General features: G+C 41.7%; 3 protein-coding genes across 5 annotated transcripts in view; 1 reads left to right on the top strand and 2 right to left on the bottom strand.

The window, feature by feature from the left end:
* The window catches only part of LOC114548890 (uncharacterized), a 590,132-nt gene that overhangs the window by 151,630 nt on the left and 411,177 nt on the right, over positions 1–27,325 (top strand). Inside the window, 8 exon segments of the mRNA XM_028568901.1 lie at positions 7,562–7,681; positions 9,067–9,186; positions 10,335–10,454; positions 11,943–12,062; positions 13,385–13,504; positions 15,983–16,176; positions 16,330–17,427; positions 17,430–18,105. Of these exon segments, the coding sequence (XP_028424702.1) occupies positions 7,562–7,681; positions 9,067–9,186; positions 10,335–10,454; positions 11,943–12,062; positions 13,385–13,504; positions 15,983–16,176; positions 16,330–17,427; positions 17,430–18,105 (2,568 nt within the window).
* The window catches only part of LOC114548895 (NACHT, LRR and PYD domains-containing protein 3-like), an 802,603-nt gene that overhangs the window by 479,116 nt on the left and 296,162 nt on the right, over positions 1–27,325 (bottom strand). The gene's annotated exons all lie outside the window — the stretch shown is intronic.
* LOC114548893 (NACHT, LRR and PYD domains-containing protein 12-like) overlaps positions 1–27,325 on the bottom strand; it is a 594,283-nt gene that overhangs the window by 518,907 nt on the left and 48,051 nt on the right. The gene's annotated exons all lie outside the window — the stretch shown is intronic.

Below are 27,325 nucleotides of genomic sequence, written 5' to 3'. Positions count from 1 at the left end.
GTTGCCATAGATACTGTATATATGGGGCACCGCTGATCCAAGCCGGCTCCGGTGCTCCAGAGCCCGGGCGCAGCGCCGCTAACCCTCGGTAATACAGCCTCCGGTAAAAGTGAAAATGAAAACGTTTGTTTTTATTATTCCCGTTTTTAAATCAAAGTTGCTATATCTATTTCTCTCCACAGCGTCGTTTACTCCTCCGCCAGGCTGTGTTCATATCTTATTTATTTGGTTGGACCTCTTCACATCTCCACATTTGCGCTGCTTCACACTTTATTTGCTTACTTGCATGGTTAAAGAAAATAAAATACATCCATGAATAAAACCAACCGCATTCCGGTTCTAACAACATATTTCCGTTTTATGCTGGTTAGGATAGGAACTTTTTTTAAAAGCCAGGCCTTGTTTGTAGTAGTGGACACCTTATACTTTTACTAAAGTAAATATGTCTCTTGTTATTTGAACTTCCACCGCGGCTCCGACAATCTCAGAAAACCTGTCTCCCAGGAGGTGCACAGGAAGTCTCATGTCCTTATATGGGAATTTGCGGGCGTTTTCTTATGCTAATTAGGAACAACTGGCACGCGCTTTCAGTTAGGAAGACGTGGGACTCCTTAATCCTAAGAACACAGATGCGAACAAATCTGCTGTTTAAGAACACGTCATGAATCCGACGTAGACTTTTCTTAGAAACCTTCTTAAGAACATATTTAAGAGAAAACTTAGGAAGATATTGGTGAATGAGGCCCAATGTTTTTTATAACCTTTATTTATCCAGAAAAGTCAATTTAGAACAACTTCTCTTTCACAGCTCTCTTATTCTCTAACTAAATCAATGAATATGTAACTGTGAGCTGGTGTGATGGTCCTCTATGGATCAGTGTCTCTGTGTTGTGAATGTTACGCTGCATCTACATATGAAGAAACCAGACTGAATCAGGGAAAGAACGTCGACATCACGGACAGAGACACAAACAGCCCACAGACACTTATCAGGAGTTCTGCTTTTTATTAAACTTGTTTTACTGTTAGTTGTGCAAGATAAATAAACTCAATATCATTATCACAATATATTGAAAGTGTCGCAATAAGTATGCACAATATTTAGTTTATTATGTGGAGTGCTGCGTCCCGTCCGTTGGCTGTGTGGTTTAGTTGTGTTTGATTTAGAGCTTGAAACGCTGTAATGATCATATTTCATTGGCCGGTCCAACCAGTAGAACATGTCCTGTTCTGTAGACATGGTCCTTATTTATATATTTTATACTGTCCAACCAGTAGAACATGTCCTGTTCTGTAGACATGGTCCTTATTTATATATTTTATACTGTCCAACCAGTAGAACATGTCCTGTTCTGTAGACATGGTCCTTATTTATATATTTGATGCTGTCCAACCAGTAGAACATGTCCTGTCCTGTAGACATGGTCCTTATTTATATATTTGATGCTGTCCAACCAGTAGAACATGTCCTGTCCTGTAGACATGGTCCTTATTTATATATTTGATGCTGTCCAACCAGTAGAACATGTCCTGTTCTGTAGACATGGTCCTTATTTATATATTTTATACTGTCCAACCAGTAGAACATGTCCTGTTCTGTAGACATGGTCCTTATTTATATATTTGATGCTGTCCAACCAGTAGAACATGTCCTGTTCTGTAGACATGGTCCTTATTTATTTATATATTTTATACTGTCCAACCAGTAGAACATGTCCTGTTCTGTAGACATGGTCCTTATTTATATATTTTATACTGTCCAACCAGTAGAACATGTCCTGTTCTGTAGACATGGTCCTTATTTATATATTTTATACTGTCCAACCAGTAGAACATGTCCTGTTCTGTATACATGGTCATTATTTATATATTTTATACTGTCCAACCAGTAGAACATGTCCTGTTCTGTATACATGGTCATTATTTATATATTTTATACTGTCCAACCAGTAGAACATGTCCTGTTCTGTAGACATGGTCCTTATTTATATATTTTATACTGTCCAACCAGTAGAACATGTCCTGTTCTGTAGACATGGTCCTTATTTATATATTTGATGCTGTCCAACCAGTAGAACATGTTCTGTCCTGTAGACATGGTCCTTATTTATATATTTGATGCTGTCCAACCAGTAGAACATGTCCTGTTCTGTAGACATGGTCCTTATTTATATATTTTATACTGTCCAACCAGTAGAACATGTCCTGTTCTGTAGACATGGTCCTTATTTATATATTTGATGCTGTCCAACCAGTAGAACATGTCCTGTTCTGTAGACATGGTCCTTATTTATATATTTTATACTGTCCAACCAGTAGAACATGTCCTGTTCTGTAGACATGGTCCTTATTTATATATTTTATACTGTCCAACCAGTAGAACATGTCCTGTTCTGTAGACATGGATCCTTATTTATATATTTGATGCTGTCCAACCAGTAGAACATGTCCTGTTCTGTAGACATGGTCCTTATTTATATATTTTATACTGTCCAACCAGTAGAACATGTCCTGTCCTGTAGACATGGTCCTTATTTATATATTTGATGCTGTCCAACCAGTAGAACATGTCCTGTTCTGTAGACATGGTCCTTATTTATATATTTTATACTGTCCAACCAGTAGAACATGTCCTGTTCTGTAGACATGGTCCTTATTTATATATTTTATACTGTCCAACCAGTAGAACATGTCCTGTTCTGTAGACATGGTCCTTATTTATATATTTTATATTGTCCAACCAGTAGAACATGTCCTGTCCTATAGACATGGTCCTTATTTATATATTTATATATTTATACTGTCCCACCCAATTAGCTCTGAAAAACGGAACATGTAGATATGTAGACATGTAGTATGATAGTCGGACATACACAGGTTACAAAATCTGACGTAAATGGCTCAAAGTAGGTGTTGTTGAACACCGAGCAGCATCTGTCAGGGATGAGAAAAATGTGGTGCCTAACGGTCCGTGTAACGCTCATCAGTTCAATATTCTGAGCACAAACGGACATTCGGAAAAACAGAAAAATGGGTTCAAATATCCAATTTTTCATTTTTTTTTTCATGGTGAAGTCAGCCTTCAGCTGGTAGTTTGTTACTTTGGACAGCAGGTGGAGCTGTTACATCAACAATGAGCCGAGACTCACACACACACACACACACACACACACACACACACACACACACACACACACACACAAACAGGAAGAGTAGAGTCAGGTGAGACTCCATTTAGTGAGACCAGAAGAGAGGAGGAGGAGGAAACTGAAGGCTGAGGCAGGAGTGTGTGTGTGTGTGTGTGTGTGTGTGTGTGTGTGTGTGTGTGTGTGTGTGTGTGTGTGTGTGTGTGTGACTAGATAAAAGGAAGATTTTCATTACAGACTGAATTCAAACAGAACTGTAACAACACGTTTACTGTTCTCTGAGCTTTGAGACAGTTTTGGTCAAGTCTTGATATTTCAACAAGTCATTTAATAAAAAAATTGTTGAAGGTAGAGAAAGAGGTGTGCATGTGCGCGCGTCTGTGTGTGTGTGTGTGGACTTGCTTATGACTCTTGTGATTCTTGTGTTGTGAGCTCCCAGTCAGTGTTGCTGTTTTACCTCTCAGACTGACTTCAGATCAGAAGATGAGTGATTTGGATCGGATTCTTCCTCCAGACTTCAGTACTGAACCTGGACCCTCAGACACAAAGTAAGAGAACTGATACCAACTCATTTATTTCACTCAGTTTCATCTGCCAAGATTTTTTTGTGCTAATGTTTCAGTTGATTTTGTCCTTGTGTAATAAAGTTTATTTGCTAACTTAAGTTTAACAAATATTTTTATGACAGAGAGGAGAAATCATTTATTCGATCTTCCTCTTTGAATCTGTGACAGCTGTCAGTCACCTAGAAAAACTGTAATTAATCTAAACGATTAATATAAACTTTTAAACTTTCTAAATATTGGCAGAAGTTTGTTTACAGCTTCAGAATTGGCTTTAAATTTTTTTTATTGAGAATTAAATGTGAATATGAATAACATAGCAATTTTACAAAATGTTGGAAAATTATTATTATTATCATATACGTGTCTTAAACTGTAACTCTCGCCAAAATGCAACCTAGGGTCTTTTTGTGAATGTACACAAGTCAAATTTTCGTTTAAAAGCATAATTAGGACGGAAGCGCCACTTTTGATTTACTGTATATTTTTTCGGTCAAATGACCTTTTGAATTGGAGTGCTCGGGGCACTACTATGATCGCATCAAAATAGCTATTTATAAAAGACTGACAAGGCTCGACACAACATGAGACTTTGCTCCAAGTATCACCAGGGGCTCTACACCTTAACAAAAGCGTTGACAACATTGTTGTGTAACCAGAGTTTACTAAAAAAAAAGGTTTTGAGCAACTCACGATAGCAGTTGTTTACGCAATCCGCCATTTCCCAGTCCAAAAGAGTCGATCTCCGAATGCAAATGAACAGACTCCATATGACGAAATGTCATTGTTATATGAGGCTCCTTTTTCAACTACAAGGTCAATATTGTTTTTCACTAACGACAAAACAAAAAGAGGAACCTGTTAAAACCTTTCTTTTTAGTAAACTCTGGGTACACAACCAATGTTCTCAATAGGGGTGGTACGGTTCATGAAAACACATACGAACCGCTCGGTCTGCTTGTCTCGGTTCAGAGTGTGTGTGTGTGTGTGCCGCACGGTTCGACGCATGCGCAATGTAGCCTCGTGCTAGAGCTGTAATCAGGCCTTAAAAGTATGGCCCGAAAAGGCCCGAGCCCGACAGAGTTCGGCCCGACAAGTACATTTTGATTGACAGCTTTTTAAAAGCCCGAACCCTTTCACAGCCCGACTGTACAAAAGGCCGCCTATCAACAGTCAAGAGTGTCGGCGAATAGCGCGGACACGCGCTTCACACCGCGAGCGGGCACACGCACCACTCGGCGGAAAAGGGAGAGAAAGAAAAAAGAGACTGCGCCGCACGCACACAGCACCTTTGTCTTTCGTAAAAGATGAGTAATTTCTACATGTTTTAACATCATTTATTCATGAATAACGGAGGCTATAGGCCACTTGGAAGTTGGAACAAAGAAACCGGCTAAGTCCTCCAGAGACCAGTCTCCGTTTCACCTCCTCAGGATCCATTTTCACGCTAATCGAAACGCATCAGCTGACCGCACATTTACCATGGCAACCCGAAGCGCAAGCCCGAGCCCGGCACGAGCCCGTGTAAAATAATAGAAATTAAGACCGAACCCGACGAGGTAGAGCTGAAGATCTTTGCCCGAACCCGTCAGCTCTACCTCGTGCCCGTGACCTCAGACAGCTGTGTTTCCCTTTTTTGCGCGAAAGAAGAGGTGTGGACAAGTTACCAACAAAACTTACAGCGAAAGACCGTGCAAAACATTTCAGGCCGTCCTGCCAACCTGTAGACATTTAACATCAATGTACTGTAATGTGTTTCACTCTAAAGTCGCTGTAGCGCCTGCAGTTTAGATCCTGTCGGCTCTCTGCAGCGGGCGGGGCTGCTCAGTTCTCCCCGCAACTGACACGCGCACACACACACACACACACACACACACACACACACACACACACACACACACACACACACACACACACACACACACACACACACACACACACACACACACACACACACACACACACACACACACACACACACACACACACACACACACACACACACACACACAAACACCCACACACACACACATGGTGGATGCAGGAAAAAACAGATGTACAGAATGACCTGACAGCTACGCTTGTTATTGTAAATGCAATGATAAGTCCAAAAAGTACTTTATCAAACCGTATGACTGTGTGTCCCAGCCCAGGAGTGTGTGTGTGTGTGTGTGTCCCAGGAAAGGCCAGGATAGGAAGTGTTAAAGATTAAAAGAAAAAATAACAAGAACCGTACAGAACCGAAAACCGTAACCCTAAAACCGTGATACGAACCGAACCGTGGGTTTTGTGAGCCGTACCACCTCTAGTTCTCAATGCTGAGTTCATGTAGAGCCTCTGGTGATACTTGGAGCAAAGTCTCATGTTGTGTTGAGCCTTCTTAGTGTTTGAAAAATAAATATTTTGAGGCTAGCATAAAAGTGCCCCTAGCACTGCCATTCAAAAGGACATTTGACCGAAAAACAAGAATACAGTAAATTTTAAAAGTGGTGCTTCCGTCCTAAATATGCTTTTAAACGAAAGTTTGACACGGGTACATTCACAAAAAGGGGGTCAGGGGTAGTAATTTTACAAATTGTTGGACAATAATTATTATCATATTTGTGTATTAAAGTGCTCATATTATGTATTTTTTTGGCTTTTTCCCTTCACTTTATTGTGTTATATATATATCTTTTTTGTGCATGTTATAAATTTACAAAGTGAAAAAGCCCAAAGTCCCCCCTCCAAAGGGACTTACCATCTCCAACATCTCCTTACCTAGCTACTGTCAGGTCACGCCCTCATACTCTGCTTCTGACTGGCTAGTAGTCCTTACCTAGGTACTGTCAGGGCACACCCTCATACTCTGCTTCTGACTGGCTAGTAGTCCTTACCTAGCTACTGTCAGGGCACACCCTCATACTCTGCTTCTGACTGGCTAGTAGTCCTTACCTAGGTACTGTCAGGGCACACCCTCATACTCTGCTTCTGACTGGCTAGTAGTCCTTTCCTAGCCACTGTCAGAGCACGCCCTCATACTCTGCTTCTGACTGGCTAGTAGTCCTTACCTAGCTACTGTCAGGGCACACCCTCATACTCTGCTTCTGACTGGCTAGTAGTCCTTACCTAGGTACTGTCAGGGCACACCCTCATACTCTGCTTCTGACTGGCTAGTAGTCCTTACCTAGGTACTGTCAGGGCACACCCTCATACTCTGCTTCTGACTGGCTAGTAGTCCTTTCCTAGCCACTGTCAGAGCATGCCCTCATACTCTGCTTCTGACTGGCTAGTAGTCCTTACCTAGCTACTGAGCATGTGCGACTCACAACAAAGATGGAACAGAAGTGAGATGTCTCACTCTGTAGCTAAAACAGAGAGCTCAACATACAGGGTGAAAAGAGGAGCTGCAGCAATGTGCAGTACAACAAAAATATGGTGTTTTTGAAAATTAAACAATGTAAACTTATTCTGATATAACTTCTTATTCAATTATGAACCTGAAAATGAGCATAACATCAGCACCTTTAGTGTTGAAAAAGCTAGAGCAGATAATAATAATAATAATTATTATTATTATTATTATTATTATTATTATTATTATTATTATTATTAAAAAAAGCATAGAGACAAAACTTGCTAAAGAAGTTATTCAGTGAGGAGATGGAGATGTTATCCATGTTATCCAGTCAGTCTGTTCATACCGGCTGCGATCAGATACAGAGTCGCCAATCTAAAAGGACTATTATACTTTTTGAATCATCTTTATTGACAGTAGCAGTAGTTTGTGTGTTAATAGCTTCAGAATTGGCTTTAAAAGAAGAGAATTTAAAGATTCGAGCTATAAAAATAAAAACCTCTTGGTGTTTGCAGACCCCACTACAACAGACGGAGACCAGAGTCTGTAGTATCTTGCTGTCAGTCTATGAAGAGTTACTGGTCCAATGATCATCCTCCATACTTCAGTAGAGAACCTGGACCCTCAGACATAACGTAAAGAGAACTGATATTAACTCATTTATATGATGCATTTTCAGTTTCCTCTTCTTATGTTTTCTTGGTGTTTGTATATTAAAATTTCTATTAAAGTTAATTTGCTATCATAAATGTAACAAACTTGTCACGACAGAGAAGAAATCGGTTGTTGTCCCTCGGTTTTGTGGAAGATGTAGGTGCATGTATTTAGTGGGTGGTGGGGTGGTTAGGGGTAGTCATTTTACAAAATGTTGGACGATTATCATTATTATATTTGTGTCTTTAAGTGCTCATGTTATGCTTTTTGGCTTTTTCCCTTTACTTTATTGTGTTATGTATCTTTTTTGTGCATGTTATAAGTTTACAAAGTGAAAGAGCCCGAGTCCCCCCAAAGGGACTTACCATCTCCACCAGAAAACACTGTTCACCAACTGCTCCAAACAGCTCTATTGTAGTCCAGCCTTTACTTCAGAGACCAACGTGGTCACTTTGGAACCTGCGTTATAATGCTCACCTAGCTGCTAGCATGGTACACCCTCATACTCTGCTTCTGACTGGCTAGTAGTCCTTACCTAGGTACTGTCACGGCACGCCCTCATACTCTGCTTCTGACTGGCTAGTAGTCCTTACCTAGCTACTGTCAGGGCACGCCCTCATACTCTGCTTCTGACTGGCTAGTAGTCCTTACCTAGGTACTGTCAGGGCACGTCACGTCCTCATACTCTGCTTCTGACTGGCTAGTAGTCCTTACCTAGGTACTGTCAGGGCACGCCCTCATACTCTGCTTCTGACTGGCTAGTAGTCCTTACCTAGGTACTGTCAGGGCACGCCCTCATACTCTGCTCCTGACTGGCTAGTAGTCCTTACCTAGGTACTGAGCATGTGCGACTCCCAACAAAGATGGAACAGAAGTGAGATGTCTCACTCTGTAGCTAAAACAGAGAGCTCAACATACAGGGTGAAAAGAGGAGCTGCAGCAATGTGCAGTACAACAAAAATATGGTGTTTCTTCAAAATTAAACCATGTAAACTTATTCTGATATAACCTTTATTCAATTATGAACCTGAAAATGAGCATAATATCAGCACCTTTAGTGTTGAAAAAGCTAGAGCAGATAATAATAATAAAAAAATTATTATTATTATAAAAAAGCATAGAGACAAAACTTGCTAAAGAAGTTATTCAGTGAGGAGATGGAGATGTTATCCATGTTATCCAGTCAGTCTGTTCATACCGGCTGCGATCAGATACAGAGTCGCCAATCTAAAAGGACTATTATACTTTTGAATCATCTTTATTGACAGTAGCAGTAGTTTGTGTGTTAATAGCTTTAGAATTGGCTTTAAAAGAAGAGAATTTAAAGATTCGAGCTATAAAAATAAAAACCTCTTGGTGTTTGCAGACCCCACTACAACAGACGGAGACCAGAGTCTGTAGTATCTGGCTGTCAGTCTATGAAGAGTTACTGGTCCAATGATCATCCTCCATACTTCAGTAGAGAACCTGGACCCTCGGACATAACGTAAGAGAACTGATATTAACTCATTTATATGATGCATTTTCAGTTTCCTCTTCTTATGTTTTCTGTGGTTTGGTGTTTGTATATTAAAGTTTCTATTAAAGTTAATTTGCTATCATAAATGTAACAAACTTGTCACGACAGAGAAGAAATCGGTTGTTGTCCCTCGGTTTGTGGAAGATGTAGGTGCATGTATTTAGTGGGTGGTGGGGTGGTTAGGGGTAGTCCTTTTACAAAATGTTGGACAATTATTATTATTATATTTGTGTCTTTAAGTGCTCATGTTATGCTTTTTAACCTTTTTCCTTCACTTTATTGTGTTATGTATCTTTTTTGTGCATGTTATAAGTTTACAAAGTGAAAGAGCCCCGAGTCCCCCCTCCAAAGGGACTTACCATCTCCAACAGAAAACACTGTTCACCAACTGCTCCAAACAGCTCTATTGTAGTCCAGCCTTTACTTCAGAGACCAACGTGGTCACTTTGGAACACACGTTATAATGCTCACCTAGCTGCTAGCATGGTACTCTGCTTCTGACTGGCTAGTAGTCCTTACCTAGGTACTGTCAGGACACACCCTCATACTCTGATTCTGACTGGCTAGTAGTCCTTACATAGGTAGTGAGCATGTGCGACTCCCAACAAAGATGGAACAACAAAGTGAGATGTCTCACTCTGTAGCTAAACCCGAGAGCTCAACATACAGGGTGAAAAGAGGAGCTGCAGCAATGTGCAGTACAACAAAAATATGGTGTTTTTGAAAATTAAACCATGTAAACTTATTCTGATATAACCTCTTATTCAATTATGAACCTGAAAATGAGCATAATATCAGCACCTTTAGTGTTGAAAAAGCTAGAGCAGATAATAATAATAAAAATTATTATTATTATTAAAAAAGCATAGAGACAAAACTTGCTAAAGAAGTTATTCAGTGAGGAGATGGAGATGTTATCCATGTTATCCAGTCAGTCTGTTCATACCGGCTGCGATCAGATACAGAGTCGCCAATCTAAAAGGACTATTATACTTTTTGAATCATCTTTATTGACAGTAGCAGTAGTTTGTGTGTTAATAGCTTCAGAATTGGCTTTAAAAGAAGAGAATTTAAAGATTCGAGCTATAAAAATAAAAACCTCTTGGTGTTTGCAGACCCCACTACAACAGGCGGAGACCAGAGTCTGTAGTATCTTGCTGTCAGTCTATGAAGAGTTACTGGTCCAATGATCATCCTCCATACTTCAGTAGAGAACCTGGACCCTCAGACATAACGAAGAGAACTGATATTAACTCATTTATATGATGCATTTTCAGTTTCCTCTTCTTATGTTTTCTGGTTTGGTGTTTGTATATTAAAATTTCTATTAAAGTTAATTTGCTATCATAAATGTAACAAACTCTTCACGACAGAGAAGAAATCGGGTGTTGTCCCTCGGTTTGTGGAAGATGTAGGTGCATGTATTTAGTGGGTGGTGGGGTGGTTAGGGGTAGTCATTTTACAAAATGTTGGACAATTATTATTATCATATTTGTGTCTTAAAGTGCTCATATTATGCTTTTTAGCCTTTTCCCTTCACTTTATTGTGTTATGTATCTTTTTTGTGCATGTTATAAGTTTACAAAGTGAAAGAGCCCCGAGTCCCCCCCCCAAAGGGCCTTACCATCTCCACCAGAAAACACTGTTCACCAACTGCTCCAAACAGCTCTATTGTAGTCCAGCCTTTACTTCAGAGACCAACGTGGTCACTTTGGAACACACGTTATAATGCTCACCTAGCTGCTAGCATGGTACACCCTCATACTCTGCTTCTGACTGGCTAGTAGTCCTTACCTAGGTACTGTCACGGCACGCCCTCATACTCTGCTTCTGACTGGCTAGTAGTCCTTACCTAGGTACTGTCAGGACACGCCCTCATACTCTGCTTCTGACTGGCTAGTAGTCCTTACCTAGGTACTGTCAGGGCACGTCCTCATACTCTGCTTCTGACTGGCTAGTAATCCTTACCTAGGTACTGTCAGGGCACGCCCTCATACTCTGCTTCTGACTGGCTAGTAGTCCTTACCTAGGTACTGTCAGGACACGCCCTCATACTCTGCTTCTGACTGGCTAGTAGTCCTTACCTAGGTACTGTCAGGGCACGCCCTCATACTCTGCTCCTGACTGGCTAGTAGTCCTTACCTAGGTACTGTCAGGACACACCCTCATACTCTGATTCTGACTGGCTAGTAGTCCTTACCTAGGTACTGAGCATGTGCGACTCCCAACAAAGATGGAACAGAAGTGAGATGTCTCACTCTGTAGCTAAAACAGAGAGCTCAACATACAGGGTGAAAAGAGGAGCTGCAGCAATGTGCAGTACAACAAAAATATGGTGTTTCTTCAAAATTAAACCATGTAAACTTATTCTGATATAACCTCTTATTCAATTATGAACCTGAAAATGAGCATAATATCAGCACCTTTAGTGTTGAAAAAGCTAGAGCAGATAATAATAATAAAAATTATTATTATTATTAAAAAAGCATAGAGACAAAACTTGCTAAAGAAGTTATTCAGTGAGGAGATGGAGATGTTATCCATGTTATCCAGTCAGTCTGTTCATACCGGCTGCGATCAGATACAGAGTCGCCAATCTAAAAGGACTATTATACTTTTTGAATCATCTTTATTGACAGTAGCAGTAGTTTGTGTGTTAATAGCTTCAGAATTGGCTTTAAAAGAAGAGAATTTAAAGATTTGAGCAATCTTGGTGTTTGCAGACCCCACTACAACAGACGGAGACCAGAGTCTGTAGTATCTGGCTGTCAGTCTGTGAAGAGTTACTGGTCCAATGATCATCCTCCATACTTCAGTAGAGAACCTGGACCCTCGGACATAACGTAAGAGAACTGATATTAACTCATTTATATGATGCATTTTCAGTTTCCTCTTCTTATGTTTTCTGTGGTTTGGTGTTTGTATATTAAAGTTTCTATTAAAGTTAATTTGCTATCATAAATGTAACAAACTCTTCACGACAGAGAAGAAATCGGTTGTTGTCCTTCGGTTTGTGGAAGATGTAGGTGCATGTATTTAGTGGGTGGTGGGGTGGTTAGGGGTAGTCATTTTACAAAATGTTGGACAATTATTATTATTATATTTGTGTCTTTAAGTGCTCATGTTATGCTTTTTAACCTTTTTCCTTCACTTTATTGTGTTATGTATCTTTTTTGTGCATGTTATAAGTTTACAAAGTGAAAGAGCCCCGAGTCCCCCCCCCAAAGGGACTTACCATCTCCAACAGAAAACACTGTTCACCAACTGCTCCAAACAGCTCTATTGTAGTCCAGCCTTTACTTCAGAGACCAACGTGGTCACTTTGGAACACACGTTATAATGCTCACCTAGCTGCTAGCATGGTACTCTGCTTCTGACTGGCTAGTAGTCCTTACCTAGGTACTGTCAGGGCACGTCCTCATACTCTGCTTCTGACTGGCTAGTAGTCCTTACCTAGGTACTGTCAGGGCACGTCCTCATACTCTGCTTCTGACTGGCTAGTAGTCCTTACCTAGGTACTGTCAGGGCATGCCCTCATACTCTGCTTCTGACTGGCTAGTAGTCCTTACCTAGGTACTGTCAGGACACACCCTCATACTCTGATTCTGACTGGCTAGTAGTCCTTACATAGGTAGTGAGCATGTGCGACTCCCAACAAAGATGGAACAGAAGTGAGATGTCTCACTCTGTAGCTAAACCCGAGAGCTCAACATACAGGGTGAAAAGAGGAGCTGCAGCAATGTGCAGTACAACAAAAATATGGTGTTTTTGAAAATTAAACCATGTAAACTTATTCTGATATAACCTCTTATTCAATTATGAACCTGAAAATGAGCATAATATCAGCACCCTTAGTGTTGAAAAAGCTAGAGCAGATAATAATAATAAAAATTATTATTATTATTATTAAAAAGCATAGAGACAAAACTTGCTAAAGAAGTTATTCAGTGAGGAGATGGAGATGTTATCCATGTTATCCAGTCAGTCTGTTCATACCGGCTGCGATCAGATACAGAGTCGCCAATCTAAAAGGACTATTATACTTTTTGAATCATCTTTATTGACAGTAGCAGTAGTTTGTGTGTTAATAGCTTCAGAATTGGCTTTAAAAGAAGAGAATTTAAAGATTCGAGCTATAAAAATAAAAACCTCTTGGTGTTTGCAGACCCCACTACAACAGACGGAGACCAGAGTCTGTAGTATCTGGCTGTCAGTCTATGAAGAGTTACTGGTCCAATGATCATCCTCCATACTTCAGTAGAGAACCTGGACCCTCAGACATAACGTAAGAGAACTGATATTAACTCATTTATATGATGCATTTTCAGTTTCCTCTTCTTATGTTTTCTGTGGTTTGGTGTTTGTATATTAAAGTTTCTATTAAAGTTCATGTGCTATCAAAAATGTAACAAACTTGTCACGACAGAGAAGAAATCGGTTGTTGTCCCTCGGTTTGTGGAAGATGTAGGTGCATGTATTTAGTGGGTGGTGGGGTGGTTAGGGGTAGTCCTTTTACAAAATGTTGGACGATTATCATTATTATATTTGTGTCTTTAAGTGCTCATGTTATGCTTTTTGGCTTTTTCCCTTTACTTTATTGTGTTATGTATCTTTTTTGTGCATGTTATAAGTTTACAAAGTGAAAGAGCCCCGAGTCCCCCCTCCAAAGGGCCTTACCATCTCCACCAGAAAACACTGTTCACCAACTGCTCCAAACAGCTCTATTGTAGTCCAGCCTTTACTTCAGAGACCAACGTGGTCACTTTGGAACACACGTTATAATGCTCACCTAGCTGCTAGCATGGTACTCTGCTTCTGACTGGCTAGTAGTCCTTACCTAGGTACTGTCAGGGCACGCCCTCATACTCTGCTTCTGACTGGCTAGTAGTCCTTACCTAGGTACTGTCAGGGCACGCCCTCATACTCTGCTTCTGACTGGCTAGTAGTCCTTACCTAGGTACTGTCAGGGCACGCCCTCATACTCTGCTTCTGACTGGCTAGTAGTCCTTACCTGTGTACTGTCACCAACGCCCTCATACTCTGCTTCTGACTGGCTAGTAGTCCTTACCTAGGTACTGTCAGGGCACGCCCTCAACTCTGCTTCTGACTGGCTAACGGTCCTTACCTAGGTACTGTCAATTACGCCCTCATACTCTGCTTCTGACTGGCTAGTAGTCCTTAAAACCTACTGTCAGGATTAACGCCCTCATACTCTGCTTCTGACTGGCTAGTAGTCCTTACCTAGGTACTGTCAGGGCACGCCCTCATACTCTGCTTCTGACTGGTTAGTAGTCCTTACCTAGCTACTGTCAGGGCACGCCCACATACTCTGCTTCTGACTGGCTAGTAGTCCTTACCTAGGTACTGTCAGGGCACGCCCACATACTCTGCTTCTGACTGGCTAGTAGTCCTTACCTGTGTACTGTCAGGGCACGCCCTCATACTCTGCTTCTGACTGGCTAGTAGTCCTTACCTAGGTACTGTCAGGGCACGCCCTCATACTCTGCTTCTGACTGGCTAGTAGTCCTTACCTACCTACTGTCAGGGCACGCCCTCATACTCTGCTTCTGACTGGCTAGTAGTCCTTACCTAGGTACTGTCAGGGCATATCCTCATACTCTGCTTCTGACTGGCTAGTAGTCCATACCTAGCTACTGAGCATGTGCGACTCCCAACAAAAATGGGACAGAAGTGAGATGTCTCGCTCTGTAGCTAAAACAGTTGAGAGCTCAACACACAGGGTGAAAAGAGGAGCTGCAGCAATGTGCAGTACAACAAAAAGATGTTTTTTGAAAATTAAACCATGTCAATCTATTCTGATATAAACTCTTATACAATTCTGAACCTGAAAATTTGTATAATATCAGCACCTTAATTGTCGAACAAGCTAGAGCAGATAATTATAATTGTTATTAAAAAAGTATAGATACAAAACTTTTTAAATACGTTTTTCAGTGAAAAGAGACATGAGGAGAAAGCACCGCGAAGCAGAGCTATTTTCATTTTGGCGCCCATGTTATCCAATCAGCAACATGACATCATGAGTTTGCGTAAACATACACGCCACATTCTTAAGCCAAATGGCGTGTTATCGCTACGCATTTTCAGCTATCCACGTGTATGTCTACGCTGTATACAGCCACGTGGCGTCTTATCGCGTGATCATCCTCCATATTTCAGTAATGAACCTGGTCTTTCAGACACAAAGTAAGAGAACTGATACCAACCCATTTATATGACTCATTTTCAGTTTCTTCTGCTAATGTCTCTGTTGATGCTGTGCTTGTATATTCAAGATCTATAAGTTCTCTCTCCAATATATATTGTTCTGGACGGTGAAGAACAAACATCCATGGACAGTAATAATAAAAAGGAGCAGAATTGGTCCAATGTAGATTTGGGCCACATGTATTCATTTGAAAGTTGACAATAGAAAAATACATAAAACAGAACAACTTACAGAGAAGGAAACAGTCTGGACTTGAACCTGTGACTCCTCTGTTACTTTTACTGTGAAGGAGCTGCAGGAAGTATCGAGTTTGTTTTAATAAACAAACTACAGACAGATCACTAAATGTTTAATAAGTCAGTCAGAGATGAAAAGCAGTTATTAGTGTTTATGAAAGCAGGAGAGTTTAGATAAAAGGAACATTTTCATTACAGACTGAATTCAAACAGAACAGTAACAACAATTTTAAAACATCTGAGCTTTGAGGTTTTTTTTGTCAATCAAAATTAATTTAATAAAGAAATGTGTTGACAGAAAGAGGGAGAGGAGTGATGCTTGTGAGGAGGAGCAGCCGTCCTGCTGTGCTTTGTGTCAGGACGTCCTGAAGGATCCAGTCTCTACCAGCTGTGGACTCTGGTTCTGCAGACAGTGCATCACCTCATACTGGGACCAGTCTGCTTCATCAGGAGACTCCTGCTGTCCCCAGTGTGGAGAAAGATCCAGAACAAGTAAGACTGTCCATCTGTCTGCTGATGTCTTCATGTCTCACAACAGGATTCTTCTTGTGTCCTCCGTTTTCATTCCTTTTTATTGTTATAATTGTTGTTTGGGTACTAAAAAAAAAACACTGTTAATAAATATACTTTTGTATTTCCTTACAGTGTACGTTGTTAAACATAAACATAAGATCAGAGTGAAGGGGACATATGAACGTGTGACTGAAGGAGCTGATCAAACAGGAAGTGGAACCCTCCTCAACAGGATCTTCACTGAGGTCTACATCACAGATGAACTGAGTGAAGAAGTTAATACCCAACATGAGGTGAGGCAGCTCGAGACAGCTTCCAAGATGGAGACCCTCCATGACTCTCCAATCAACTGCAGCGACATCTTTAAAGCCTTACCTGACCAACAGAAACACATCAGAGTCGTTATGATGATCGGCGTCGCTGGCGTTGGAAAAACCTTCTCAGTGCAGAAGTTCTGTCTGGACTGGGCCGAGGGTTTGGAAAACCAAGATGTGGATCTGGTGATTCCTCTTTCCTTCAGGGAGCTGAACTTGATCAAAGATGAGCAGTACAGTCTTCTGGAGGTGCTCCGTGTTTTCCATCCAACATTACAGGAGGTCCCAGCAGAGCAGCTCGCTGGCTCTAAACTTCTCTTCATCTTTGATGGCCTGGATGAAAGCAGACTTTACCTGGATTTCAACAACAATGAGGCTGTTTCTGATGTCACACAGAAGTCATCAGTCAACGTGCTGTTGACAAACCTCATCCAGGGGAAGCTGCTTCCCTCGGCTCTCGTCTGGATAACTTCCCGACCTGCAGCAGCCAATCAGATCCCTCCTGCGTGTGTTGACAGGGTAACAGAAGTACGAGGCTTCACTGATGACCAGAAGGAGGAGTACTTCAGGAAGAGAGTCAGTGATGAAGAGCTGTCCAGCAGAATCATCTCCCACATCAAGACCTCCAGGAGCCTCCACATCATGTGTCTGATCCCAGTCTTCTGCTGGATCACTGCTACAGTTCTGGACCACATGTTGACTACAGACCAGAGAGGAGAGCTGCCCAAGACGCTGACTGACATGTACTCACACTTCCTGCTGGTTCAGACAAAGAGGAAGAAGCTCAAGTATGCTGAGGGACATGAGACGAGTCCACAGGAGCTGACGGAGGCTGACGGGGAAGTTCTTCTGAAGCTGGGGAGGCTGGCGTTTGAAGAGCTGGAGAAAGGAAACATCATGTTCTACCAAGAAGACCTGGGCGCTGTGGTCTGGATGTCACAGAGGCCTCGCTGTACTCAGGAGTTTGTTCAGAGATCTTCAAAAGAGAGAGTGTGATCTTCCAGAAAACAGTCTACTGCTTCGTTCATCTGAGTGTTCAGGAGTTTCTGGCTGCAGTCTACCTGTTCCACTGTTACACCAACAGGAACACAAAGGTACTGAAGGACTTCCTGGGACCAGACTTCCAGTACAGTTACCCATCCTTCCTGAAGAGAGCCATGGAGAAATCCCTGAGGAGTAAAAATGGCCACCTGGACCTGTTTGTCCGCTTCCTTCATGGCCTCTCTCTGAAGTCCAACCAGAGACTCTTAGGATGCCTGCTGGGTCAGACAGACAACAGTCCAGAAATCATCCAGAGAGCCATCAACAACCTGAAGAAGATGAACAGTGATGACATCTCTCCTGACAGAAGCATCAACATCTTCCACTGTCTGACGGAGATGAACGACCACTCAGTCCATCAGGAGATCCAAGAGTTCCTGAAGTCAGAGAACAGATCAGAGAAGAATCTCTCTGAGATCCACTGCTCAGCTCTGGCCTACATGCTGCAGATGTCAGAGGAGGTTCTGGATGAGTTGGACCTAAGACAGTACAACACATCACCGGAGGGAAAACTGAGACTGATTCCAGCTGTGAGGAACTGCAGAAAGGCTCGGTAAGTCCAGATGTGATTATAAACACAATAAATCAATGTAAAGCTGAAGCCATCAGTATTAGAGTAAAGATACACACTTCACATACATTAAGATTATAAATCATGCATGAGACTGTTCTTAATCACACCCAAAAAAAAGGATTTTTATATTTTTCTCTCACTAGTTTTGGTGATATTTGTGTTTCTGTAAAACAGCTCTTGAACATCAGTAACAGTTTATTTATTCCATTTATTTATGTATTTATTTCACAGGGTCAATGCATGGCTCCTTAGCAGTACCAGAATTAGCTATACGCTAATGTTCATCAGTAGTCCCAGGGCAGGAAACAGAGAATAACATCTCTGTCAAAAGGGAAATCTAACACTGTAGTAAAACAATCAAATTTCACAGTATTAAAACTCGCCCACTACAACAACAACCAACAAAAACCGCAACAAAAAAGAGACACCACTTGGTTACATCATCATACATACTTAGGTCTGTTTGCAATAAATATTTCTATACACACTGCATGGTGTGTTGTACATCTGTTTCAGTTATCACCGTTTTTAATGTCATTGATGTTCAGAAACCCTTTCTTTATTAACAAAATCTGTCTTTATTGCCCAATAAAGTAAACATAACATTATTACAACTATTAAAACTATTAAAACCATGACATACATGTCACACACACATATAAAAAAGGCACTCAAATGTATAAAATTAAAAAAAGTCCAAACAAACAAACAACAAAACTAAAAACAGCTATTCTGAAATTCCAGACCCCAGTCTGATGCCTGTTGGCCAGTAACCTTTCCCTCCAGACCCCAGTCTGATGCCTGTTGGCCAGTAACCTTTCCTCCAGACCCCAGTCTGATGCCTGTTGGCCAGTGACCTTTCCTCCAGACCCCAGTCTGATGCCTGTTGGCCAGTAACCTTTCCCTCCAGACCCCAGTCTGAGGCCTGTTGGCCAGTAACCTTTCCCTCCAGACCCCAGTCTGATGCCTGTTGGCCAGTAACCTTTCCCTCCAGACCCCAGTCTGATGCCTGTTGGCCAGTAACCTTTCCTCCAGACCCCAGTCTGATGCCTGTTGGCCAGTAACTTTTCCTCCAGACCCCAGTCTGATGCCTGTTGGCCAGTAACCTTTCCTCCAGACCCCAGTCTGATGCCTGTTGGCCAGTAACCTTTCCCTCCAGACCCCAGTCTGATGCTTGTTGGCCAGTAACCTTCCCTCCAGACCCCAGTCTGATGCCTGTTGGCCAGTAACTTTTCCCTCCAGACCCCAGTCTGATGCCTGTTGGCCAGTAACCTTTCCCTCCAGACCCCAGTCTGATGCCTGTTGGCCAGTAACCTTTCCCTCCAGACCCCAGTCTGATGTCTGTTGGCCAGTAACCTTTCCCTCCAGACCCCAGTCTGAGGCCTGTTGGCCAGTAACCTTTCCCTCCAGACCCCAGTCTGAGGCCTGTTGGCCAGTAACCTCTGCCTCCAGACCCCAGTCTGATGCCTGTTGGCCAGTAACCTTTCCCTCCAGACCCCAGTCTGAGGCCTGTTGGCCAGTAAATTTTCCCTACTATTCCCTAAATATTTTTATAGCTCTTTTAAATGTGTGATTGTGTAAAGGTGTTCACGAGATACCAATCTTTCATGAACTTGTGAATACACGGCTGTGCAGTGTATTCAGGGTACCCCTTGCTTTCAAGTAAGCTCGCGTCTTTGCTTAAAACTAAGGGGTATCTACCCCTTCCCCTTAGCCCGACCCCTCGATCAAAACGAGGATTGGGATAGCCCTTACTCTCACGTGAACGCGCAAAACTAAGGGGAAGGGGTAAGACAGAGAAATGAGACGCAGCCCAAGTGTTGTTTTTTACAGCTTGTGACCAGACCAAAGTTGGGACTAGGGGTCCGTTTCAGAAGGCAGGTTTAGTGAGAACTCTGAGTTAGTTAAAGGAACACGGCGACTTATTGGGACTTTAGCTTATTCACAGTAACCCCCAGAGTTAGACAAGTCCATACATACCCTTCTCATCTCCATGCATGTTGTAACTCTGTCTGATGGCTCCACCGCTAGCCTAGCTTAGCTTAGCACAGATCCTGGAGGTAATAGGTTCCAACTAGCCTTCTGCTCCGAATAAGTGACAAAATAACACCATATACTCTTGTATAGTCACAGCGTGTACAAATAACAAGGTCACATGACACACAGCCATCTTCTAACCGTCTACGTACTGGGAACTATATTCTCAGAAAGGCAAAGCACTGCTACTCTCTGTTCTGGGCTTTTCAGGTGCTGCAAGCATATCACTCCGCCCAAGTAGCAGAAGTAGCAGTGCTTTGCCTTCTGAGAATGTAGTTCCCAGTTTATATACAGTTAGAAAAAAATCATTTTATATGCCATATTAAGGATCGGTGTAATAATAGAACTATTGATTAAGTTACAAAATGTACTTTGTACAACGTCTTGGTGAAGTCTGAAAAACAGAAAGCTTCTTAAAGTGATGGTAATTGGAAAGTTTGTAAGTACACCAGAAGTTTATGTCAAGATCAAGATCAAGGTTAACTTTATTGTACCACAACGTGGGAAATTGGTCTTGGGCACTCAACCCATGCTGCAGCCATAATAAAAACACATAAACAGACAGCATGTATGAACAACAAATACTGTACAATACTATACCACAGACCGTACTATGGTCCTGATTGTGTATAAAAACACAACACGGTGTCATGCAATACACTGGTTAAACATTACTCAAAATAAATAAATAAATAAAAAAATACAACATACAACAATTACATATCTTCATCGTCATTCAGGTCTGTTCTGCCTTTTTCTTGCGGCTATTTAGGAGCTTAATAGCAGAGGTGTCAAAAGTATTCACATTCATTACTCAAGTAGAAGTATAGATACTAGGGTTTGAAAAGACTTTTGTAGAAGTTGAAGTATCAACTCAAGCTTTTTACTTAAGTAAAAGTGTAAAAGTACTGGTTCCAAAACTACTTAAAGTATAAAAGGAAAAGTAATGTAAGGCAGAGATCTTCAACAAGGGGTCCTCAAAGTCATTGCAGGGGCCCTCCAAATTATTGTAAATTTTTCTTTTTATTGTCTTTGAGTCTTTTAAAATTAAAATGCCTTAACATAATTCCAACATATTATTAGCAAACATAAATTCCCACTGATGATAAGCTTACTGGCCTATAGGTAAGGTAGTCCCTAAGATATCAGCCCACAGATACAGTTAATCCTAGATTTACTGTGCCACATACAGTATGTCACATACAGTATGTAACATTAAAATATGATTTATAAAATCATGCCAACAATTAATATTTTAATAGCTTATGAAAAAAGGGTATCTAAGAAGGCTTTAGGTTGCCCTAACAGTTATTGTAGGCCCAGTTTAATATGCAACTTAATTTCATACAATATGTAGTAAGGGGTCCCTGCTACATCTCACTTTAAGATAAGGGATCCTTGGCTTAAAAAACGTTGAAGACCCCTGATGTAAGGGGGAAACAATGCCATTAAGGACAACAGCTTAACCCCAAAACGTTAGGACTAAATCATATGACTATAATAATGTTATATTAAAATCATACCTGCAAACTCAGAAGGGCTGAAAAAGGTGACACATCTCTTCTGTGTTTATCAGACAACGGCAGCTACAGTCTGGTGTTACAATCCTCTCCAGTGAAATACAGACACACTTTACACCGTTCAGCTGTCCGTTTTAACCGTGTTTACTCCAGCTGCTAGCTAACCGTAGGCTAACGTTAGCTGCTGCCAACTGTAGTGTTAACTAGCGTCCCCGCGGCGGCGATGTTTCAGTTCCCTCTAACGTCCGTTTGGAGCATCAGAGAGAAGCGCAGTCATTTAAGTGGCACCTAAATAAGGCACGAAATCCACGTTGCTATTCGGTCCGGTAGATAACGGTCGTTAAGGCACCGGGTCTGTGCAGGTTTGATGGATCGCGAACAAACCAATAGGGTGTCGGAATGACTATGTTTATACTTCTCATCCAACCACAATCACATTCACTCTCTCCGGATGGAGCGATCTGGATAGGGTTTTTGTGTGTTTTTTGAACGATGATGAGCCGGAATGAAAACAAGCCGAACTAAAATATGAGTAACGAGGCTATTTTTAAAATGTAAGGAGTAGAAAGTACAGATAATTCCGTGAAAATGTAAGGAGTAGAAGTAAAAAGTATGCTGTAAAATAATTACTCCAGTAAAGTATAGATACCCAAAATTTCTACTTAAGTAAGGTAACGAAGTATTTGTACTTCGTTACTTGACACCTCTGCTTAATAGACCCACTGGGATAAATGAGCTTTTGAAACGGTTAAGTCTGCAGCGAGGAACTCTAACCCTCCTACCAGATGGCAGCAGATCATATTCTGCGTGCAGAACGTGAGACGAGTCACTAACAATTCTATTTGCTTGTTGCAAAGAAGCCTGTTCATAAATCCTCTGCATGGATCAGAGCTCTTTAACACCAATGATCTTCCATGCAGTATGAATCAATCAGAACAGTTTAGTTTTCAACTGCACAGGAGGTTGCCAAACCGAGCTGTAATACCGCACCTGACCAGGCTCTCCAGGACTGCTTGATAAAATATCAACATAATTTTTGTATCTACGCCATGAATTCACAAACGACGTAAGAAATGCAACCGCTGCTGCAGTCTGCAGCGGAGACTGTCGACATGTGTGCTCCAGGTTAGGGACTCGTCAATATTAACACCAAGATATTTGTATGAGTGGGCCTGAGAGATGGTTTGGTTGTGGTGGTCACCGACTCCCCGAGGGTCAGACACCATCTCTTCAGTCTTGGAAACGTTTAGGACAAGGTGGTTATCTTCACACCAATTCACAAACCTTTCAATATCCATAAAATAATCAGATGGGTCACAGTTCTTTTTCAGCAGAGATAAAATCAGTCATCAGAAAATTTCTAAAGACACGATTATCTGGATAAAACTTCTACACTCATCTGTGTATAAAGTAAAAAGGACAGGTGAGCTGACACAGCCCTGGGGGGCTCCTGTGCTCAACATTTTTGATTCCGATAGAGTCCCGTTACCACTGACCTGCTGTCTACGACTGGTTAAGAATGAGTGATACCATTTGATAATAAGGGGATGTACTTTAAAATCATTCAGCCGTCACAGCCGTTCAGTGTCACAGCAATGATGGCCTCATCTGTGCTTCTGTTCCTCTTATATGCAAACTGAAAGGGATCTAAAAGACAACTGACCTCTGTTTTCAAGAACTGTATGATCATTTTCTCAAAACACTTCATCACCAGTGACGTAAGTACTACAGGACGGTAGTCATTGTTCTCTTTACGGCTTGCTTTTTTAGGTACGGGAATAATAGTAGTATGTAATGTAATGTAAATAACACTTACCTGTTGGCTTCTGCTCTCTGCTGCTACCGGCAGTAAGAGTGCTTAGGGACCGTCTACAAATTACAACACCGAAAAGAGATACAACAAAAATATTTATTAATTTAACTTTTTTCTTTAAGTGTTGTAGTATAACTAGCAGGAGAGAAGTTATTATTGAGGTAAGTTTGGAGACATTACCTTATTTAATCATTAAATTAATAAATATTTTTGTTGTATCTCTTTTCGGTGTTGTAATATGTAGATGGTCCCTAAGCACTACCGGTAGCAGCAGCAGCAGAGAGCAGAAGCCAACAGGCAAGTGTTATTTACCTAAACTTCTGGTATACTTACAAACTTTCCAATCCATTGTTTTATGAGTACATAACCTATTTGTACTAGTGTAAAAGTTTGGTATCATTTCGGGCATTATTAGTGGGGTCAATTACTTAGATATAAACGTGGATCCATTAGCGCCTGCGCTAAGCTATTCAGCTGATAACACTAACTCTCCCAATGTTAGACCCAGCTGAAAAAAGCTTCTGGGGGGTGTTTGGCTCGAGGTCCTGGTGCAAAGGACCCTAGGGTGAAATTAGTCCGAACCATCACTTTAAGACCCAGTGTCTTCTTCTGTTGTTTCTACTGTGGGTAAAGTGAAGGCTGTTACAACGTGGAGACTGGAGTGGACACTGAGTGAGACGCACACAGCTCACCTTTTAGTTTCCTTAAATCACACAGTTTATGAGGTTAGTTATTCACACACAGTGACATCATGACTGGGATTAGAGCAATCGTGCAGCATTAAAAAAAGGTCAATGCATTTTCAAGATGATGTCACTCTTTCTCTCTCTCACACCAACATGACATCATGACTTCACGTAAACATACACGCCGACTTCCTTAAGCCAAGTGGCGTGTTATCTCTACGCATTTTGAGATATCCACGTGTATGTCTACGATGTATACAGCGGGCGTAAACATACACGCCACTTGCCGTGTTATCGCGAGAAGAAAGCTACGGTTGAGTTTAGGAAACGTGACACACAGGACCTGATCCCCGGTCTCCTGGGTGAAAGTCCTGTGTTGTTTGACCCATCCTCCCCCCCGACCAACCTCCCTACGCAGATTTTCTCCCTTTCATACTACTCGCTACGGCGTCAATTAACACACAATCACAAGGTAATGTAAGTCAATGGAGGCCAAATGGTGTTGATATATATACACACACACACACACACACACACACACACACACACACACATAGACACACACACACACACACACACACACACACACACACACACACACACACACACACACACACATAGAGATACACACACACACACACACAGACACATACACACACACACACACACACAGAGACACACAGACACACACACACACACACACACACACACACACACACACACACACACACACACACACACACACACACACACACAGACACATAGACACACACACACACACACACACACACACACACACACACACACACACACACATACACACACACACACACACACACACACACACACACACACAGACACACACACAGAGACACATAGACACGCACACACAGACACATAGACACACACACACACACACACACACACACACACGTACACACACACACACACACATAGCGACACACAGACACACACACACACACACACACACACAAACACACACACACACTTACATATAGACACACACACACACACACACACACATACACACACACAACACACAGACACACACACATAGAAACACACACACACACATATACATATAGACACACACACACATACATACAGACACACACACACACACACACACACATAGACACACATAAACACACACACATACACACACACACACACACACACACACACACACACACACACACACACACACACACACACACACACACACACACACACACACACACAGACACACACACACACACACACACACAGAAACACACACACACACACACACACACACACACACACACACACACACACACACACACACACACACACACACACACACACACACACACACACACACACACACACACACACACACACACACACACACACACACATAGACACACACATAAGGTCAAGGTCAAGGAGTCTTTATTATCCCAGAGGGGCAATTTTTTTTGCAGCAAATAAAGTGCAACATAAACAAGACATAAGCCATCCAGAAAAGGGACACCATCGATGAAGGACACAACCAAATACACACTACACAGAAGTCCACATCTCACATAGAATTATTAACAACACCTATAGCAGCAGGAACAAAGGACTTTGTTTGTTTGTCTGTTTGTCCTGCATTTAGGCAGACAGAATCTGTGGCCAGACGGCAACAACAGGAAGTAGCTGTTCAGGGGGGGCGTTTATCAGCCAGGACTGACTGGGCCTTCTTCAGGGTCCTTGTCTCATATAGAGATTTGAAGTCAGTCAGAGAGTTCTGGGAAAGTTTTCCACACACTTTAGTAATGTATTGCAGCCTGTTTTTGTTTTTAAGAGTGAGGGACCCAAACCAGCTCACAAAGGCAAAGGAAAGAATAGTTTCAATAAAACAACAATAAAACATCCTCATAAAGGTCTTATCGACAGTAAAATTGCGAAGTTTACGATAAAAAAACATACGCTGGTGTGCTTTTTTACAGACAGCATCAACCTGAGGCTCGAAGGTGAGTTTGTCGTCTATTATAATACCGAGGTATTTGTATTGCTTCACTACTTCGATAGCTTGATCATTAATAAGGGTGGGAGAGAGGGGGGGATTCTTCCTAAAGTCGATCAGACTTTCTTTAGTTTTTGCCGCGTTGATGTTCATAAAAGATGACTTGCACCACGCTGTAAAATCATTTCAAATAGCGCCATAGTCTGGGTGGTTGTGAGTCAGCAGTGACACTATTACCGAGTCATCAGCAAACTTAATGATGTGACGCCTGGCGTGCTGGCTTTGGCGTGCATTTGTATATCAAATAAATAAGATGGCGGAGAGGACGCAGTCCTGGGGGGAACCAGTGGAGGAAAAGAGAACATCGGATAAGATGCTATTCACTCTCACACGTTGAGACCTGTCAGTTAAAAAGTCCATCAGCCAACAAATAAGACTATGATCAATATTAAAAGCATTCTTTAAGATCCCTGCCAAAATATGTGGTTGAATGCAATTAAAGGCTGAAGAAAAATCAATAAAAAGCAGCCGCACAAAGCTCTTTGCACCCTCGAGATGGGTATAGATCAAGTTAAAAAGAGAACATGCTGCATCTTCCACTCCCCGTTTTGGTCTGTAGGCGGATTGAAGCGGGTCTAGTAGATCCTGTACAGAGTTCAATAGTTCATCTTTCACCATCTTCTCTAACGTCTTCATGACCAGGGACCTGAGGGCCACAGGCCTAAAGTCATTAAAAGACTCTGGAGTCTTATTTTTAGGCACCGGAACAATAATTGAGTCTTTCCAAAGATTAGGAACGGTGTGGAGGTGTAAGGACATTTTGAAAATAAAACAAAAAATGTCTATCAGCTGTTCAGCACAGTTCTTCCAATGGCGTCAGGGCCGGGACTTTTCCTTTTCTTAAGACCTCTGAAGAGTGTCAGGACCTTATTTCTGTCAACTGGACATTGCTCTGTCCAGGGTCATCATTATGAAAGACTGACAACTCCTCACTAAAGTCATAAATGTTAAAACGATTATAGAAAGTGTTCAGTTCATTTGAGAGGGCAAGGTCTGACATGCCATTGAGGGAAATCGGACCTTTCTTAGACTGCATCCCCATCATGGCTTTCACACCCTCCCATGCAGG

The sequence above is a fragment of the Perca flavescens genome, chromosome 22, assembly GCF_004354835.1.
Source record: "Perca flavescens isolate YP-PL-M2 chromosome 22, PFLA_1.0, whole genome shotgun sequence".
Taxonomy (NCBI): Eukaryota; Metazoa; Chordata; class Actinopteri; order Perciformes; family Percidae; genus Perca; species Perca flavescens.
Note: the sequence above shows the minus strand (reverse complement) of the source record. Positions and strands in the feature narration are given on the sequence as shown.